Source organism: Dermacentor albipictus, chromosome 1, assembly GCF_038994185.2.
Source record: "Dermacentor albipictus isolate Rhodes 1998 colony chromosome 1, USDA_Dalb.pri_finalv2, whole genome shotgun sequence".
NCBI lineage: Eukaryota > Metazoa > Arthropoda > Arachnida > Ixodida > Ixodidae > Dermacentor > Dermacentor albipictus.
In genome coordinates, this window is record NC_091821.1 from 76,955,940 (window position 1) to 76,976,242 (window position 20,303).

A 20,303-nucleotide genomic window follows, 5' to 3' on the forward strand; every position below is an offset into this window, starting at 1 on the left:
TGAATACAACTTGCAATTAAAGATTGCAGTCCAAACTTGGCATTAGAAATTTAAAAGTGCACTCTTCAGTTTCCGTTTATACATGTTAATTACAAAGAAATTCTGTTTTATTGGCGACCCTGTGGTCTGTATACTTTTGCTCACGGGTGTACATACATTCTTTTTTTTTTTTTTCAGAAGTTGGAAATATCAAAATAAGATAAGTGGGCATTTGCCTGGCAAATTTGTTTCAAGCACATAGCAATGGCTGAGAAGTCGGAGACCAAGAGTAGAAATAAGACTCCATACTCAGTTTCGGACATCAGGTGCAACATTGTGGAGGCTAGAGAGACTTATTGGAGTGGCTGCATTCGCACTTAGAAATATTTCGATGTTTCTTGACCGCAATTGTGCCTAACTGTTCTAAAAAATTTTTATTCCTTCGAAATAAACTGTGGTATACGGCTGCTAATGCACTGTTTTAGATCCTTTTGCTTTCTGTTGTTTTCCTTATTGGGTTTTTTATTTGCAGGCCATCACGACAGCCTCACATGCATGCTCATGCGAGAAAATGCCATTGGCATACTGCGAAGTGTGGACAGAATGCACAGTGAAGCATTGACAGAACGCATGGAGCTATACATTCTTGTGACCGAACCTCTTGTATAGCTTCCACAGCGCTGCACCTAATGTTCAAAACGGAGTATAGGTAAAACATACAGCAGAAACACTTAAACACTTGTGCAATATTTGCATGAGTTTTGTTTTAAGTGCCTTCAATTTAATCAACTAATTCTAGAGTCCCATGACTTGCTAAATCGAGGCTCAACTGTAGCATGGAACACATTAAGCGTGGAAAGCCAAGGTAGCAACTACACAACACCAGCACACAATTGCTACTAAGCTGCCCCTGGCATCTTGTGGTGTTCACTACGTTTCTAAATGTGTGTTTAAAAGCTTAAAAAAAAGAAACGCCCAGTTAGAATGTATGACCCATTTCACCATTTTTTAAATTTTCAGATTCTGTAATGCAACACCCTTTAAAGCTTGTAAGCACCATTGAGTTTCCTAACAAAATCGCTAGAAAGAACTCTGGCACTAGTGTCTATAGGAGCTCCAAGCATGGCAGTTCAGCCTTCATAGGAATGATGGCTATTTGCATATTCTGCCTAAACTTTTTCTTTATACTAGCTTCAAACAGCTTTGTGACTTTGCAAGCAGACTCATCATCATCATTATCAGCCTATTTTATGTCCAGTGCAGGACGAAAACCTCTTCCTGCTATCTCCAATTACCGCTGTCCTGCGACAACCAATTCCAACTAGCGCCCGCGAATTTCCTAATTTCATCGCCCCACCTAGTCTTCTGCCGTCCTCGACTGTGCTTCGCTTCTCTTGGCACCCATTCTGTAATCCTAATAGTCCACCGGTTATCTAACCTACACATTACATGACCTGTCCAGCTCTATTTTTCTCTCTTAATGTCAATTAGAATATCGACTAGACCTGTATGCAGTAAATACACATGTGCACGGAGTCTTACAGCCTTCTCTATTTAGAAAAGCATAGATTGCTTTGAAATTTAAGCAATTGAAGGCAGATAAAGTGTAGTAAACAAAGCCACAAAAACATCTGAAGCCACAAACATGAAGATCAGTTGGATCCATGTACTAACCATAATTCCCATGGTAGCTGAACAATCACAGTGCCAGAGTTCCCTCTGGAGAGTTTTTCAGCTTCTATCCAATCTCAATTTAACAACCAGGGATATAAAAGCCTCACCAGTTCTTGCAATATCTGCTCATGCTGTTTCCGAAGGTCCTCCAGCTCTCTCTTGGTCTGATCCAGCTCAGGACTGGGACTCTTGCTGTCCCCCTGGCCACCACCAGCTGCCACTGTGAAAGATGCTTCAAGAATAAGGCCTACACTCGAGCTGCTTGGTCAGCTTGTTCACATCATTAACTTTCACAGCCATTTTAGCAACTTGTTTGATCTGCAACAGTGCCTTAAAGTTAAATACATATACATTACCATTATCACAACAGTGTGATCTCGAGAACACAGTCAAATGCTGTAACACTGGTACCAACATCTAGTGAAACTGTGTTAAATTGAAAGCTGTTGCAAACTGTACTGCTTTGCACAACTCTTCTTGGTTTAACACTGACAAAACTAGTGCTAAGGTTAATATGTAGCCGTAAGGGCACACAAATACAGGCACATATTCATCTGCAGGGTTCTACACACTTTGTTTCAAAGAGGCTTCCTCCGATGTCGCCACAACCCCAGCCTCCCTGCTACCTCTAGGCATGACATACAAGTGTTACATGCACATTGAGCAAAAAGTTTCAATGCCATTTTGACAACAGGAAACAACATTACACAGATACATGATGGATACACACACACTGAATGCTAAACTGCTTCCCTAAGCAAAAGTTGCAGGACACGGGTGCTGTGAAAAAAAAAAAAAATGCACTACTACTTTTAGGCACTACGATGTAGAATGCATACTGCATACTGACATGTCCTATGCGACATCAAGAATGAACTTGCTTACCCTTTGCTCACATGAAAGGCAAACTTTCCCAAATATGCCTTGAATACTCAGATAAAGGTAATATAGACATTATTGGTAACGACTGTAGCAGCACAACCCATAAAAGTTGAGCAGAACATCTTGCAGGCCTAGTTGGTTGATTATTAAGGTCTGATGCTCATTGTGCGAGACGTGAAACAGACAACATAAAGAGAAGGAATATGAAGAAAGCTTGAATGTGAAACTTTAAATAAAGACCAAGGTTAGCATCACTTACTTGCCGTTAGCCATACCAGCAATCATCACTTCAGTGATCATGGATGAAATTAATGTTTTCACAGATGTTTTAGTAAATGGCCATTGGCTATGTTACGCTGAACATGCCTGTTCTCATCAGGTCACCAAGACTAAGCAGCACTGCGCTTGGTCAGTACTTGTGAGGAAGACCACCCAAGAATAGTGTGGATCTGATGGCTCCACTTCTGCTGCAGAATTATTTGGTTACCTCTCTTAAGCGAGACAATTATTGCACCCACAGCAGGACATGACTCCTCCCCTAACCCTTAATGAACATGTTTCTGCTACGTGCATAAACATATTTTTTCTAATAAGTGGTTCATCTGTGACATTCTTTTGTGTGGAACACTACACAATTTTATTTAAAAATGTTTATTAAAAGATAATGGTAAACCGGCGCTTAATCAGCTTCCTAGAAGGTAACAACAAATTAGACCCCCTTCAATGTGGTTTCCAAGAGGGAAGGTCGACAATAGACCACCTTGTCTGCATTGAGGCAAACATTAAAGATGCATTCATTCATAAGCAGTTTTTACCTTCAGTATTTCTAGACCTAGAGAAAGCATACGACACGACATGGCGATTCGGGATCCTCCGCGATCTTTCCGCGATGGGCGTCTGTGAGAACATGTTAAACACAATTGAAAGCTATCCGTCTAACCGGAGTTTTCACATAAGAGTTGGTAATGCTTTATCTAAATCAATCACCCAAGAAACTGGTGTTCCGCAAGGGGGCGTACTTAGTTGCACACTATTTATTGTAAAAATGAACAGCCTGCATACAGTCGTTCCACATGCAATGTTTTATTCCGTTTGTGTTGATGATGTACAAGTAAGTTTCAAATCGTGCAATATTGCTATCTGCGAACGATAAGTGCAGCTTGGGATAATCAAATTGTCTAAATGGGCGGATGAGAACGGCATCAAAATAAACAAACAAAAAACTACCTGCGCACTCTTCTCAAACAAGGGAGGAGTAGCACAACTGCCTAGTATTACAGTCAAGAGAGACCAACTCTCTGTGAGCAACCAACATAAATTCCTGGGAATCACTTTAGACTCATCATCATCATCATCATCATCATCAGCCTGGTTACGCCCACTGCAGGGCAAAGGCCTCTCCCATATTTCTCCAACAACCCTCTCAAAGCTCATGTTTATTCCCCATATTCAAAATCTGAAAATAAAATGTCTGAAAACAATGAACCTTCTCAAGCTTCTGTCATGCACTACATGGGGTAGTGATCGAAAGTGCCTTCTGAACTTATATAACAGTCTTGTCTACTCCTGCCTTGATTACGGAGCAATAATTTATAACTCTGCAACACCAAGTGCATTAAAAATCCTAGACCCCGTCCACCATCTGGGTATCTGTCTTGTGACCAGTGCTTTCAGGACAAGTCCAATGCAGAGCCTACACATAAAGTCAAATCAGTGGTAATTTCATCTGCAGCGGTCATATAGCAGTTTTACATATTTTCTGAGAGTACAAGCGAACATTGAACATCCTTGTTATTCAACCATAAACGATATCGCCGCTGCTACACTCTTCCATAACCGACTTGCAGTGAGCAAGCTGTTTGCTTTGCGTGTGGGTGTTCCACTTCTTGAACATTGTCCTATGACTCAAGCGAAACTGTTACCGCCATGGCAGTGGCAGCTCATAGACTGTGATATGTCGTTTGTAGATGTCACGAAACATGCACCAGAGGCGCATATTAAAATGCATTTTTTAGAACTCCAGTATAAGTACACTTGCACTGAGTTTTACACGAATGCTTCCAAGTCAGATGCAGGGGTTTCCTACGCAGCCATCCCATCTTTTTGAGAATCTGGTGCACAGCACACAGAATCTAGTATATCTACGGCAGAAACCCATGCACTATTGTCGACAGTGAAGCATATAATGAAATCAAAACTTTGAAAAACAGTCATATTTACAGACTCTCTAAGCATCGCAAAAGCCCTGAAGTCATTCTGTAAACACAAAAACCCTGTACTTATTGAGCTCTACTCCGTTCTGTGCAGAGCGTACATACAGTATCTAACCAGCATATCATTATATGCCGGGTACCTAGCCATTGAGGCGTTGAGGGAAATGTTCTAGCAGACCAAATGGCCAGATCAATTACATCGCAAGCTACTCTTACTGGTGTGGTCCCTGCTACTGATCTGAAGCCTTTCTTACAAAAGAAACTGCGGAACCACTGGCAACGCCTGTGGGACGCAGAAACAAATAATAAGCTGCACGTGATAAACCCACAGTTAGGTTTTTGGTCCTCCGTAACAAAATCATGGCCAACAGATGTCCTATTTTGTCAACTAAGAATAGGACACACATTTGGGACCCATAATTTTCTACTCTCTGGAAATGCACCTCCAACCTGTGGTAGATGCGGGGAGAGGCTGACCATGCAGTCCTACTGGGGTGTCGGGAAGCCAAAGCTTGGAGAAAAACATTTTCCTCTGGCATACCGCTAATGTACCCCACTTCACCCGGCTATGTTTCTTGGCAAATAACTGCTTCTTAACGCCAAAGCAGTCCTCGGTTTCTTCAATGATGTTGTCCTACATGTTATCAGTCCCATACATTCATAGAGCTTCCTGTCTTCAGAGGATGCGGCTGCGATAGCAGTATTGTATAGCACATGCCTCCACGCCCTTGTGTCTCAAGGGCTCTGGTGAGACCATAGTGCTGTGGCCAATCTTTGCATCTGACATGTTTTATATATCGTATCATTTTTCGCAGTGTACTTTAAGGCTCATAGTACACGTCATTAGTCATCACCACAATCTTATTACACATATATTTTACGCACTTTAGAGCCATGTCACTTCAACTTCATAAAATCCATCACTCCACTGTGAAATCACTAAAACTGGCATGGCACTCTTTGGCCATACCTGGCCCTTGCGCCAATAAAAACCACACATTCATTCAAGTGATTCATCTGTGGCATTCTTTTGTGTGGAACACTACACCATTTTATTTTTGCTCATTCCTTCACACTAACCTAAAGGTAATTATGTACTTAGTTTGTCTTTGGTTCCTATTTATCAACTGGGCCCTCAAGAACTGCTCCTAAGCTTTATATTAACACATGTTTTGGGAGTTCACAAATATATATATGTTAACCCTAGTTACTCAATCAACCAGTCTGAGGACCACCAATGCTGTCAAAGTACACAATCAGAACAGTAACAGAAAAGCAAAATTTAAAAAGCCGGCACTTCGCTAAACACTCAATAATGCCACTGCACTATTAAACGAGTGAACACAGCTAGCTCAAACTCCTAGACAACACAGAAGTTTGAATGATCAGAAGACTGAACTACTGCAAGCTGAAATAAATATGATTCAAAATAAAATGTTAATTGAACAGTTACATAATTACATGAAATTATACCTTAATCGAACGGCCACTGCTAGTTGCCAAAGCAGTCAGCTAGAGGAGGGAGAGAGAGACAGAGCAACCACACTTTGTGCATCCAGGATATCAGAGTTGTGAATGCATAACTGGGTCAGTGGCACCATCTTGTAGCTGCGCCCCTTAACACATACAGCAACCTTGCTATCAGATTTTGACAACTCATGAACTAGTGTTTGCTGTTTCTTTATGTGCATAAAAGTGGTTTTACAAATTTGTGCAACTTTTACCTCCAATGTCTTTTGAATAATATTTTTAGTCTATATTTGTCCGAGTAGTAGTACTTTCTATATTCTGTTGTATAACTTGTTCAATTTTGTTCACTATGTTCATTTTTTGCCCCTCCTGCTTGGTCTTCGGACTGCAGTAGGGTACTAAATAAAAAAAAAATGTGGGCTTATTCGGACTACTCATTCTACATGAATGTCCTCTCTTCAGCTGATTTTTAGCAGTTTACTCTGCCTTAGTAAACCTAAGTGTGTGAATTAGCCGAAAGCTTTGGTCTAACTAAACGGTTTCAAAATTAAAAACATCAAGCCAGCCAAAGTTTTACAATGGTATAAGTTAAGTGAAATTTGTAATTACAGTCAGCCATAGCTGACTGCAAGCCTAATACATATGTATTACCTATCAGTACCTATCAAGCCTAATACATATGTGATGTTCACTCTTTAGTCTACTAATCAGCACCAAGTAGGTGCTCGCCCTTCATCACGGATAAATAACATCACTTTCTGTGCCTCTGCATGCCCTAACCTCTTTGTGCTTTGAGGAGAGCATTTTGGTCCTTCAGCTGTTGCACTGTTTCCACCATTTCCTTGAGCTCGCGAGTACTCTCCTGATGCTCCCGCCGCAGTGTCTCCAGCTCGGAGGTCATGGACTTGATTCTTTCATCCTGGAAACAACATACCATAGTGAATGACGTATGAAACACAGCATGCAACTGGTACGAACTAGATTGATGAGAGAGAAAAAAAAAGGAAACAAATGTAAGAGTCAAATTTCATGCCCAGTCATTTGATTGAAGTTTCAACCCAGCAGGTATGTCAGAGTCGGATTCAAAAAAGAGGAAACTGACGTTGAAACACACCTGGATCCCTTCTAGTAGCAGTTGAAATATATACTTTCAGACTGATGCCCGGCAGACTAATACTAAAGCACCGTCTATGCTACGATATGAATTCAAATAAATTTTGGGCATGCATTGCTTTATTATTCTGCATCAAGAATATGAAGGGAGCTATTGTCCGAAGCACACCTGCAGTAGTGAACAAGCTTCAGATGTAGTTTTGCCACTTCCAAGTGCGGTGAGAATAGTATACAACACCAACCAACGAAATAACTACTGTGAGGCGTGCTTGCCTTCTTTACATTCAAGAAAGTACAGAGCCACTCTCTGAACAAAGCTGATGCAATCTTAGCTCATGATCAGGGAAAAAATTCCGACAGAACCCCTCTCATGAAGAGTGGTTATGTTAATGAAGTTAGCACTGAAGCCATATAGCAACGTACCATACGTTCACCACTAAAACAAGTCATGTATGATGAGTGTGTGTAGCCGGGCTTCCTTATTGCACTTCTCTAGACATGCTGCACCATCTGGCAATGACACCACAAAGCATTAGCGTAGCTAGGGTGTGGTTTGGGGGCTAGAACCCCCCGCCCACTAACACCCTCCCCTTTCCCGCGGAACAGAAAATTTCAGGAGGTATGCTCCAAAAGGGCAACATGGATGATAGGGAAAGCTTGAATCTGAAAGCAAGGCAAGGGCTAGTGATGGCCCGAAGGGGGTGCTGTCATGAGGGCGATCCCCTCTCCTATGCACATGCATTGCAGCCCCACTCATGGCGTACCTCTACTTCATTACGGATCATGTTAACCATAACTACTGAGGGGGGGTCAGCGCTAAAAATTCCACACACAGATAAAGACGGGACAAGCACGTGCATAAAACTTGGAGGAATCGTTGCTTCCCATGAGGCCTTTGTGTCGTTGAAGAGCTTCTCATTTCTGGTACTTGATCGAATGGTTGGCCACGCTGCACGGAAGAAAAGTGCAGGAACAAAAGCCCACAAAGAATTGCCATTTATTCATCAGGTGACTGCGTTGATGTTGCGGCTACCATCGCCAAGCCTATACACCTGATGGCGCTAGTCAAATCTCTTCTTCCACCGCGGGGCTTATGAGTACTGTACACTACATGGCTCCCCCCGTAGTGATGAAGGCATATGTGGAAAATCTTTAATGGCTTGGACAGGGATGGGATGGGTTGGATGCCATACTCATCTACTCTGTGTCCCAGGAAATTGAGAGAAGCAATGCCAAACTCACTCTTCGAGATGTTTACAACCAGGCCATATTGACGGAGGTGTTGAAACACCTTACATAGGTCAGATTCGTGTTCCACAGCAGAGCGACTGAATACAAGAATGTCATCTAACCAGACGAAGCAACAAGTCAGGCCATGGCGTACTTGATCGACAAACCACTGAAATGTTTGAGCGGCATTACAGAGGCTCAATGCCATACGTACGTATTCAAACATGCTAAAAGGGGTAATGATTGCGGTTTTAGGAATGTCGGAAGGCTCGACAGGAATCTGGTGGTAGGCTTTTACTAGATCCACCTTGCTAAATATGCAGCAACCATGAAGCGATGTGGTGAAATCGTGGATGTGGGGTACAGGGTACCTATTGGGAATCATCACTTTGTTTAAGGCACGGTAATTGCCACATGACCGCCAATCAGCCATCTTCTTGGACACCACATGTAAAGCAGATGACCAAGGGCTAGCGGATGGACGAACGAAGCCCAACACGAGCATGTGTTCAAATTCTTGCTTTGCAATTTTCAGACGGTCTGGTGCTAAGCAGCGAGGTCGGGCATATACTGGTGGTCCTTTAGTCAAAATGTGGTGTGTGACATTGTGCACTATAGGACGATGTGGCGAGGGTGGTTCGAACAGCTCTGGGAATTCCAGCAGGATGGTGGGCCCCAATTTTGGTACCTGGGTGTGTGTGCTTGTACGAGATGCAAAGGTGGTGCAGACGTGGTGATACCTTGTACAGACAGGTTTGTTAAGGAGTCAAGAAGGCGGCAGTGGTGAAGGTAGAAGAGAAGGTTAAATTTTCACATAAATTCAGCGCCGATAATTGGCCCACGGATGTCAGCGACAGTGAATAGCCATGGAAAAGTACGTCGCAGACCAAGGTCAAGAGTGACAGATTCCTGGCCATAGGTTTTAATGTTGGAACCATTGACGGCAGTGAGAAAAGATGTGTCATGGCGATGTCTTCTGCGGTCTTGAAAAGTAGGGGGAATGACACAAATTTCCACACCAGTGTCTACAAGATAGCAAACTTTCTTGACACAGTCGGTGACATAGAAGAGACTTTCGGACTTTGCAACGCACCTGCTACGTTCGAAAGAATGATGGATAATGTTCTGCGTGGCCTTAAATGGAAAATCTGTCATTGCTATCTTGACGACATTGTGGTGTTCGCCCCTGATTTCGCAACACACCTGCTCCGCCTCCAGCACGTACTGTTAGATACGGGACCTTTTCGTGAGCCTCCTTCGAGTTCGCCAGACCACAACGAATCGCGTCACATCTAATTAAGGAGCGCAGAAGCACATCTACCACGTTCCCGAAGTGCGGCACGTTCAAACAAGTTGGCGTCCCCCACCTCATGCGCCGCATGTGGAGCTGTTGTCCCACTGCTTGACTCTTCCCGAAAGTGTAGCGGGAGCCTGGCACTGTTCCAGGTAACGTGGGTCCCGAGCAAAGCTGCTCTGCGGCTCTGAAAGGTCGCTCGAGAACAAACCGCCTGCCCCCGCTGTGCGCTTGCAAGCCGTGAGGAAAGACGGCTGTAATGCACCGTGAAGCCCTGGCAGCAGCCCCCTCCCCCCCCCCCCATCTGCCTTTGTGACGGCAGTTGCAGACCAGGAAGGCAATAGCGCAAAGAAGTGCGCCCTCGGACAGGTGGAGACAATGGAGTGACCCTCTGCGCCGGGTGTGGCTTACATTCGCACGGGCGCCTACAGTTGGCCGAAAATGATGCCACCTGAGCCGGCTCACCAATTGGCCGAACGTGACGTGACTTCGAGACATCGAAGGGGTTAAAAGCCAGAGACCGGGAGCAGCAAGAGAGCATTCCTTCATTCATCTTTTTCGAGCTTCTTGCCACGGACCGCAGCGTCCAAGTTGCTGCCGGCCCGTAATGACTTTATGACTGTTCATTTCTTTGTACTCTCACTGTAAATAATGTAAATAAACCTCCAGTTTTCATCTCTAAGTCCTCCTCAACCTCGGCCAACTCCCGCAGCCAACGGCAAGGTCCAAAATCTGGGGCACAGCAATTGGGATTGTCCTCTAGATCCAACAGTACTCACTTGCTTGACCAATACCGGGTTGCAAATTAACCTGAAGAAGTGTCGATTTGCTGTTCGTCAGCTCACAATTTTAGGCCATGTCATGTCAAAGGAGAGCATTCGCCCGGATCCCGAGAAGCTACGTTACTGCATTCCAAAAACTTACCATCACCCGCCGTGGTTGCTCAGTGGCCATGGTGTTGGGCTGCTGAGCACGAGGTTGCGGGTTCGAATCCTGGCCACAGCGGCCGCATTTCAATGAGGGCGAAATGCGAGAACACCCGTGTACTTAGATTTAGGTGCATGTTAAAAAAACCCCAGGTGGTCAAAATTTTCGGAGTCCTCCACTATGGCGTGCCTCATAATCAGAAATTGGTTTTGGCACGTAAAACCCCATAATTAAACTAATTATTCAGACCTACTACTATGAAAGAGCTACGCAGTTTCATCGGCCTCTGCTCTCACTTCCGGCGATTCATTCGAAACATTGCGTCAATTATATCGCCTCTCACGCAGCTCCTTGGTGGCGCTAGAGTTCTCTCATCATGGTCTCCAGAGTGTGACAACGCGTTCACAACCTTGCGCTGTCTTCTCACGACGCCACCCATTCTTCGCCATTTTGACCCTCAAGCGTCAACCGAAATCTATACCAATGCAAGCGGTGTAGCCCTTGGCGCTGTGTTGGCACAGCGTAAACCTGGCCACACAGAATATGTCGTCGCATGTGCGAGTCGCACGTTAACCAAGGCAGAGACCAATTACAGCATTACAGAAAAGGAGTGTTTGGCCACTGTGTGGGCACTTGGCAAGTTTCGCCCATATTTATACGGCCGATCTTTTGACGTAGTGACCGACCACCATGCACTATGTTGGCTGTTGACGCTCAAAGGCCTATCGGGCCGCCTTGCCCGCTGGGCATTGCGAATCCAAGAATATGACATCGCATGGTTTACCGTTCTGGACGAAAGCACTCCGACACTGACGCGCTATCCCGATCACCGCTTCCCCCAAAGGCCAGTCACGACTCCTTCAGCAAGTGCACATTATCCTCTCTGGACGTTGACACTATCGCTGCTGCACAGCATAATGATCCCCGGACTGCATCTCTGCTCGACGGTCTCTCGTACATGTCAAAAGTTCTAGCGTCACGTACGCTTCAGTGCCAAGTTCCTCATTTTGCGATTCGAGACCAGCTACTGTATCGATGCAACTATGCCCCAGAGGGATGCACCTGGTTACTCGTCATTCCGAGAATCTTGTGCTCAGAGCTCTGCTTCTCATTCCACGTCAACCCTCAGTGTGGCCACGCGGGAGTCTTCGAGACCTACGAAAGACTTCGACACTGCTATTACTGGCAAGGAATGTACAATTTCGTTAGAAACTTCGTCCGCTCTAGTCATGAGTGCCAACGCCGCAAAGCACTACCGCACAACTCCGCCGGTGAGCTCCAGCCTTTACAATGCCCATCCCGACCCTTTGATTGCGTGGGCATAGATCTCTACGGGCCACTTCCGTTGACTCCTACCAGCAACAGGTGGATGATCGTTGCACCATCCCGACCCTTTGATCGCGTGGGCATAGATCTCTACGGGCCACTTCCATTGACTCCTACCGGCGACAGGTGGATGATCGTTGCGGTAGACCACTTAACCCGTTATGCGGAGACTGCTGCTCTACCAAATGCTACAGCGCAGGAGGTTGCCAATTTCATACTTCGCCATTTTCTCCTTCGTCATGGAGGTCCACGTGAACATTTAAGCGACAGAGGCCGTGCCTTCTTATCTGAAGTCATCGAACAACTGCTTGCTGAATGCGCTATTCTTCATCGTAAATGCACTGCCTATCACCTGCAGACTAACGGTACCACGAAACGCTTTAATCAAACCCTTGGTGACATGCTCACCATGTATGTCTCACCTGATCACTCTAATTGGGACCTAGTTCTTCCGTTTCTCACCTACGCCTACAACACCGCGGCTCAGGCCACTACCGGATTCTCACCCTTTTACCTTCCTTACGGCCGTCATCCTTCGCACACAATTGACGCCATTCTGCCCTACCGGCTGGACCCACCGAAATCCTACCGACCTCAGAAGCTGCCAGACACACTGAAGAATGTCGCTAGCTGGCCCGGCGATTCACTTCGGACGACCAGAACCATCAAAAAGCTGTTCTCGACGCCCAGAACTCGACACCGACTTTCCTCCTGCGCACTCTCGTCTGGTTGTTAGTGCCACACCGCACGCATGGGCTCGCTTCAAAACTCCTTCCGAAGTACGACGGGCCATACCGTGTTCTCAAGAGAGCATCACCTGTTAATTACCTGGTTGAGCCGCTAACACCACCGTCCGACATGCAACGTCGTAACCACGAAGTTGTTCACGTTCAGCGGCTCAAGCCCTATCACCATTCTACCATCCTTCCAAAAAACTAAGTTGCCAGGATGGCTCCTTTATTTCCGCAGGGCCATTGTAAGGAAGATAACGAACGTTCGTACACAGTCAGCAGCTTCGGCAGTATCAAGCGCGCAGCAGAGGCTCGAGCTAGAGGACTGTGCTCGGTGCATCCTAGAACCGGCGGTCGCTACGAACTTCAATATATATATATATAGATATATATATATATATATATATATCGAGAGAGAGAGAGAGAAAGAGAGAGAGGTGAAGGAGGGGGTGGACTGGTAATTGAGGAGTGTCCGAAGTTGGTTCAATGTTTGATTTCGAACCCTGTTCCCTCAGCACCCATTCAACCACTGATTACCGATTGACCCAGGTAGGCGGGAAAAGGGTTAGATACAAATGTACATAAATGCATAAATAGATAGCCCCCCAAAAGTGCATGAAGTATCCTAAGAATGCTAATGCAAAAAAATTAAATTCTGGGTTTATACATGCCAAAACCTCAATTTGATCATGAGGCATGGTGTAGTGGGTCCAGCTGCTTGCAATGACACTGCATAATGACATTGCCAAGGAGTGAGAAAGTGATTTTTCAGTGCCTTTGACAAAAGAATGTAAATTCCCTGTTGCATGCAGTGCAATCATATTTGGCTTGCATGTTCGCACGAGCTTCACTAACAGATCAGCAATGTTTTTTTACTATGTTCAAAGATGTTCCAGGGCCCCTTTAAAAGACAAGATTAGTGACCTGTGCTTCTCCCATGACAAGCCACTTGCTGGACCGAGTATTAAGCTCATAGACACTGATTGCCACTACATGGTCGACAGTCAGCGCTGACTGACTGGATGTTTTTTCACATACTGTATCAAAAATAAAATGGAACAGTGGAGGGAAAAGAGAAAAAGGTGTGGCTGTAAGCACCATTACTGCCTCGCTGTTTTGTGGGCGCCCAAACTGTAGTGTGGTCACACATGAGAAACCGAGTATATTAAGTGAACAAGGATTAGGGCGGGTGGTGGAAGGAGTGAGATTAAATCATAAAGAAAGGTGCCAGCAAAGGAGATGGGAGAGAAAGTTCAGCATGGGCCGTATGGCCCTACTGGAAGGTGGACTTCATATGCAGTCACACACTGTAATTTAAGATAGGAGGCACTAGGCAAAATTTGCAACATTGATCAGGAGAAATCTGCAGCGTGACGACCCTCAGCAGCTTGCACACCTCCAGATGACGTGAAACACAGGGTTTCATTGAGCTAGAATGTGCAAGCAAATAAAAGTGCTGCTGCCTTGCAATTCATTTGCTTACAGCAGTGCACTGCAATTACGCAGTCACAAACTGATTGCACATGTTTAATTGCACATTACAGCCATTTGGCACCCTTGAATTCACCAACACACATGACGCTGTTCAAAATTACTGGCCTTTCCCAACTATCCATGCATTCTATAAAGAATGCCACGTGCATGCAGCAAAGTTGTGCCCCCTTTCCCTGCTTAAGAAGGAAGGAAGGGGAGGCACTGGCTGCATCACCGAAATCAAATAAAATTTTTGCATTTAGCACCTAAAAGCACGAGAGGTGCTGTAGCGGAGGGCTCCAGTTTAATTTTGACCACCTGAAGTTCTTTAAAGTGCATGTAAACCTAAGCACAAGACTGTTCTTGCACAGCATCCCCATCAGAATGCAGGTGGTGATCGAACACGCAACCTGATGCTCAGCAGCCGAACACGGGGCCTCCCACAACTACTGTGCTTACACCTATCTTGTTAGCCAAATTGTTGTGCAAATTGCATAGTCATGCGGGCCAGCCTTGACCCTTTACAGAAGCTTTAAAGTTTCCCTGGCTTATGTCCCTGTCTTGGCTTACCTGATCTCTGATAACTGTCTTGTATTGCAACAGCAATGAATGCTGCTGTGCTGTCATGTTGGACTCGGGCCCATTCTGTAAATCTTTTGGTCGTGGTTGCACTGCCTTTATAATTGTGCCTGAAACCAAGAGGGAATTTCATTGTGTTACTCATTTTATAATCTGCATCAGTGTACCAACAGTCATGCATAGTTGCGTGAGTTGCCCATTGTAAAGGCATTGCCACTTTGTGTGGAACGAATTTATTTACTGTCACAGAAACCTAGCAGTGAATGTCACTGAATGTAAATTACCATTCTTAAACAACTTTAAATCTATCTCCAATTAAGCGCTAAAAAATATAAAACTGCAATGGATCAACTTCTTTTTTGTAGTAAATATAATGTGATGGCAATTAGAATAGCACGAAGTTAAATATTCCATTGTTAGCAATTAACGACAATGCGCAGAATTTTACAAGCAGTGCAACTCCAGCCTACAATTGACAGTACTGCACTGTGCAGCTTCAATGTAGGACCACCAGGAGAATGTGTGAAATGTGTGAAATGACACAATATTAATAACAACAAATCAATAATGATTTATGTTAACTATGAGTTGGTACATCTGAGAAGCAGCATGCAGCTACTTCAAGGTAAATGCCCCCAACTTTCCCTCTAAAAATTTTACATCACTTTGCGAGCTACTGGACAAGTCATTTAGATAACACAAGGCTGTTTCAAATGCACAATCAAAGACAGCTTGTGCTCAAGGTAAGTTCTAAAAGCCCTGAAACTAAAGCCAGATTCAATTTATTCATTTTCAAAATATGTTATAAAATAAATTTTGCTCAACATTACTTTAGCACTCACTAGATTGAAAATAAAGATTTTAGCAGATGAAATGGTCTTGTCAAACATATGTGGAAGTATACAGTGTAAAATTGCAGTTTTATGCCAATTTAATGTTCACTGGTTAACTTGACAGGATTGTGTAGTGCACGTGCCATGCTTCAGTGTTCCAGCTATAATTAGAGTACAAAAGGATGCAAAATACGCACTGATACTATAGTTGACAATGCTGTGACGTTGCCAGAACATAATGTTGCTTAATCTAAAGTAATCTAATCCGAAGCAAAGGCTCCAACTAGTGCATGTATGTTTTATGTACTTTCAACGTTTGCGCAATCTAGCCCTGTATGGGTACTACGAGATACCAACTGCTGGGTTTTTATTGCATACTACTAAAGAAAAAGACCTCTGTCTATGAACTGCAAGATAAAACTGCATGGAATGACAACGCATTTCGTAGCAAATTTTAGGGACAAATAAGTCACAACTGGTGATGGTCTTATGATCCCAAGGATGCCTTGGCCTTTTAACAGCTTCAATTTTGCAAGTGTATTATCTGCCATAAAGTTAATTAAAAATGAGCAGAATTGGATTAACTAGACTGTTATTGCACGTAACATGTAATTCTTTACCATGTGATGCTAAGAAAACATTTATTTCCGTTTTCAGTGCCTTAAAAATTTTACTTCATCTTGGCTGAAACAGGCAGCATATTTGTATGCAAGAAGTTTCAGCAGATGTAATCAATAAATGGATAAAACTAGCGTTTGTGTGTGTGTGTGTGCTCCTTCCTGCCTATTTTTTCTCTTTGTCCCTGCCAATATATCTCTTCTTAAAGCATTGTTCCATTACCTTCAAGAGATTTAAAAAGGCGACAAAACTCATAGTCAAAGAACACTTCTGAGGGGTGCTTGTATTTGAGCTGCGGCTTCTGGGCTGCTTGACTGTAGCACTCCTGCTTCGGTATTGCCACCAGCTTATCCACAAATGTGTCCAGGCCCACACGCTTCATCAGCAGCTGGCAGAGGGACTCGCTGTACGCCAGCAAGGAATACAAAAACAAGCAAGTTGCTATAGCTCTGATGAAAGACACCAATCATCCAGTAATGGTACGAAAAAGGAATATAGCATATAGTGTAAGCAGTTTTAAATAAGAAGGCTTATGACCCTATCGGGAGTCCATAAAGTATTTCGGGAGTCCTCAAGTTCATCGCTTTTAAAGGGACCCTGCAACACCTTTTCTTCAAAACTGATAACAGACTGGAGTAAGTGTGATGTATTACCAGAGAAATGTTAGAAAAGGACACGATTATAATAAAGAGCGCAATGTTTACTTTCCCTGTTCTCCCTCAGCATGTTTTTGCACAGCGGGGGCAATACTCTAGCTACTGCTCCTTTATCACTTACTTTCTGGGGGGCTGTGCACCAACTATTCAAGGTTGCTGTCCAACAAACGTGTTAAAGAGCAACAAAACAGTGGTGACATAATGTTTGGCTTATGTTCCTGACCACACTGTCTACAGTTTGCGATCATTTTCTAATCATGGCTGTATGATTGAGGCCAGAAAGATTTTCATTCAGCATGAAACCTCCACTCAAAGAATTCCAAATGAAACGATGCTACATGCATCGATGCTGCAGGCAGTTTTATCTATACATATGATGCGACTGCCATGGTGGTCTGACCTTTATTAATCCTTTATTGATGAGTGTTGCCTACAGGCAACATACCAGATGAAAAAATTTTTTCTTGACAAGTTTTGGTATTTATTTATTTATTTGTACATACTGCAGCCCCTATATGGGGCTATCGCAGGAGTGGGTTAGACAAAAAAAAAAAGTCATACAACACTTACTGACAGGCAGCAAGTGCCACTTGTTGGTTTAGAGCAGAAATATAGGACGAGAAACAAGTTTGGCACATGACTCACTTTCTTTTGAAAGCACGGTCAGAAGAGGGAAACCAATGCAAGATATCTGGCTACAGTGGTGCCACACATGTGATGCAAAGCAAATTAAATGTACACATATGGTTCACAAATAATGAGAGCTGTCTGTACAAATTTCAAACGAAGCCTTGGGTGGCTCAAAGTGAAGCCCACTTCCACTTTTCTTCCTGTAGTTTCCACCCTATTGCTGAAAAAGTTTGAGCAAAATATATTTTTCTTTTCATTGATTATGTTTATTCTCAATGTATATTGCACATTTAAATAGAAAATAAACATTATTTTTGGTAATTTATATGTACTGTCATTAAAGGGTTAAAAAAATTCTGGGATTTTACGTGCCACAACCACGACATGATTATAAGGCACGCCTGTGTCAAGCAGTAGGCAGTCAAACAAGAAAACATCCAGCTTCTTGAGCCACCACGACTTCATTACACAAGCTTTTTTTTTTAAGTACTCCACACAAAAGAAGAATGTTTAAGTAAGACTTTTCAAGCAAAAAGTTAATTTTGACCAAAAGTTATACCAAATGAAATATTTGTGCAGTGAGCGAGCAGGCTGCAGTAAACACTGGCAGTGGCACACAATGTGCGCATCATTGTCAGTCTGAAGTTGGGCCATAAATATAGCTTTGGTGATCGGATATGATAGTAGTTTGGTCGAAGACTCTCTGGAGTCCAACACACAGCTAAGTCAGGAGGCTCGCCCTGCAGCCTTGAACAGATGTGGTGTTTTCTATCAAGCACAATAGCAGGGATGCCTGCCCATGAAGGTTTTTACAGCGCAGCAACCAGGAAATTGCAGAACTTCCAACAGCCTAAGCATGCAGCCTGGAGTTGAGAGGCATGGCATGCATTCTGCAATTTCAAGCCTAAGTGAGTACCCAGGTTGAGAGAATGTCTTTCTTTTCCTTTCTTTCGTTCTTTCTTTTTCTTTCTTTCGTTCTTTCTTTTTTCGTGGCTTCTGTGGAACAAATACTTTAAAGGACTGCTCTGAGTAGGCAAGTACCAAAACAAGCTGCACGCCAAAGTACCTGTCTCTTCTCTTTTTTCCACAAAGTGCTAGGGTGAATAAAATATCACAGTTAATCATTAAATTTCTCAGTAACAATGAACAATTACTGTCAAAGCAAAAAAAAAAAGACACTGGCTGCAAATGCTCAGAAGACTGATAATGAGTGCAATATAGATTAATACAGGGGCCCATTTTAGGACAAAAAAGCAGATTTCTGTAAATGCCCACAGAACACTGAAGCACACTCACATGTAAAACATGACATTTTCAAATGACTATTCACAAAAATATAAGTTTTTATGCTGCCAGTGTCCCAGCAACACGGTAATCTACAAGCTCACTGGTGGCAACAGGTGAGTCGATTTGATGACACACTGTGCCAATTTGAGTTAGTTAATCCACATTTTCACTGCATTGAAATTCGACATTACCAGCAAGCATGGCAACAATACCACCTTAACGCTGCACTTGGTGAGAAACTAATGGGAAATATTAAATGATGCTGGCTGATTACTCATCCAAAATTTTTTGCATGTTTGCTAACAAAATAAAAGATTAAGGAGGATGAGGGGTTCTAAATGGAGAGAATTAAGGCTAAATTTCTTACTTTATTCTAGCACTTCAGCCACAGCATCACTGACATCAATTTGATGTCACCTGTTTCAATGTCTTTTCCTGTACTGCAAGGTCAAATTTAACTGCATTTTCCACCACAAAATGGGCATGAAAGTCACCAGGCTTTTTTATTATTTTCATATGCTGCAATTTCCGCTACAGCTAGTATAGATTCACAAGAATCATCAATCAATAAACGTGCTCACCTAGTAAAACTTGGTACAGAATCATCGTTGAATTCAATGCAAATTCCTAAAAGAAATGCGCACAGGCCTTGAACTAAATCTTCGTGCTCATCACCTTCTGCAAGGCCAACTTGCGAAGTAAGCTATGAACAAGATAAGGAGAATACACAAACCAGTTCTGCTACCCACTTCTTGCCCCTCCCACAGGCCCTTCACTTTTGTGGATACTGCATAGCACTGCAATGTATGGTATAGGATATTTTCACCTGATGACACATTTTTCTACTCCTGGTCACAAACCATTTTATATTTGTGGTTTACGAGTAAAAAGGAGGTCTAGGCCTCAAGGTCAACAGCGCAGTGGTACTTTATGAGCATGAACCAGAAATTGTGGACGGGCACTGCTGCTTTAAAGGGCCCCTGACTAGGCTCCATTGAAAATTTTGCTTATATACAGGAAGTTATAACGTCCCGTCTATAGAATGTTTGACTGAAACAATTTTAAAAATTGGATTATTACTAGGAGAGATAGAAGAAATTGAAATGCATTGCTATGCTACCGAGGGACAAGCTTCTTTGCTATGATAGACACTATCTCCCTTTGCCTCAACTAGCATCCACAAGCAACATTCATGCTCTGCCTTCTCCCACACTGGAGCTGCGGAACTGAGACATGTTAACATTTAGAGGTTTGCCTTCTTCTTTTTTTTCAGTTTTTTGCTGCACCTCACACTTACAGTGGCAGTTTCGCAGTGTTCTGCATTGGATGTGTACCAAAATCAAGTACCATAAATAGCAACACTGCAGGCAGTGCATCTTACACAGACG

The 20,303-nt window shown here is 43.5% G+C and overlaps 1 protein-coding gene across 5 annotated transcripts in view; it reads right to left on the reverse strand.

Annotated features, from left to right (window-relative positions):
• Nucleotides 1-20,303, reverse strand: part of p115 (General vesicular transport factor p115) — a 71,816-nt gene that overhangs the window by 16,965 nt on the left and 34,548 nt on the right. For 3 of the 5 annotated variants that reach the window (XM_070522629.1, XM_070522624.1, XM_070522632.1), the window contains exons 12-16: nt 19,497-19,618; nt 16,565-16,746; nt 14,883-15,001; nt 6,999-7,137; nt 1,761-1,885 (exon numbers count right to left, since the gene is read on the reverse strand). In XM_070522629.1, the coding sequence (XP_070378730.1) occupies nt 1,761-1,885; nt 6,999-7,137; nt 14,883-15,001; nt 16,565-16,746; nt 19,497-19,618 (687 nt within the window). The remainder of the gene's footprint in view (nt 1-1,760; nt 1,886-6,998; nt 7,138-14,882; nt 15,002-16,564; nt 16,747-19,496; nt 19,619-20,303) is intronic. The other 2 variants (XM_070522630.1, XM_070522627.1) reach the window with 1 other exon arrangement.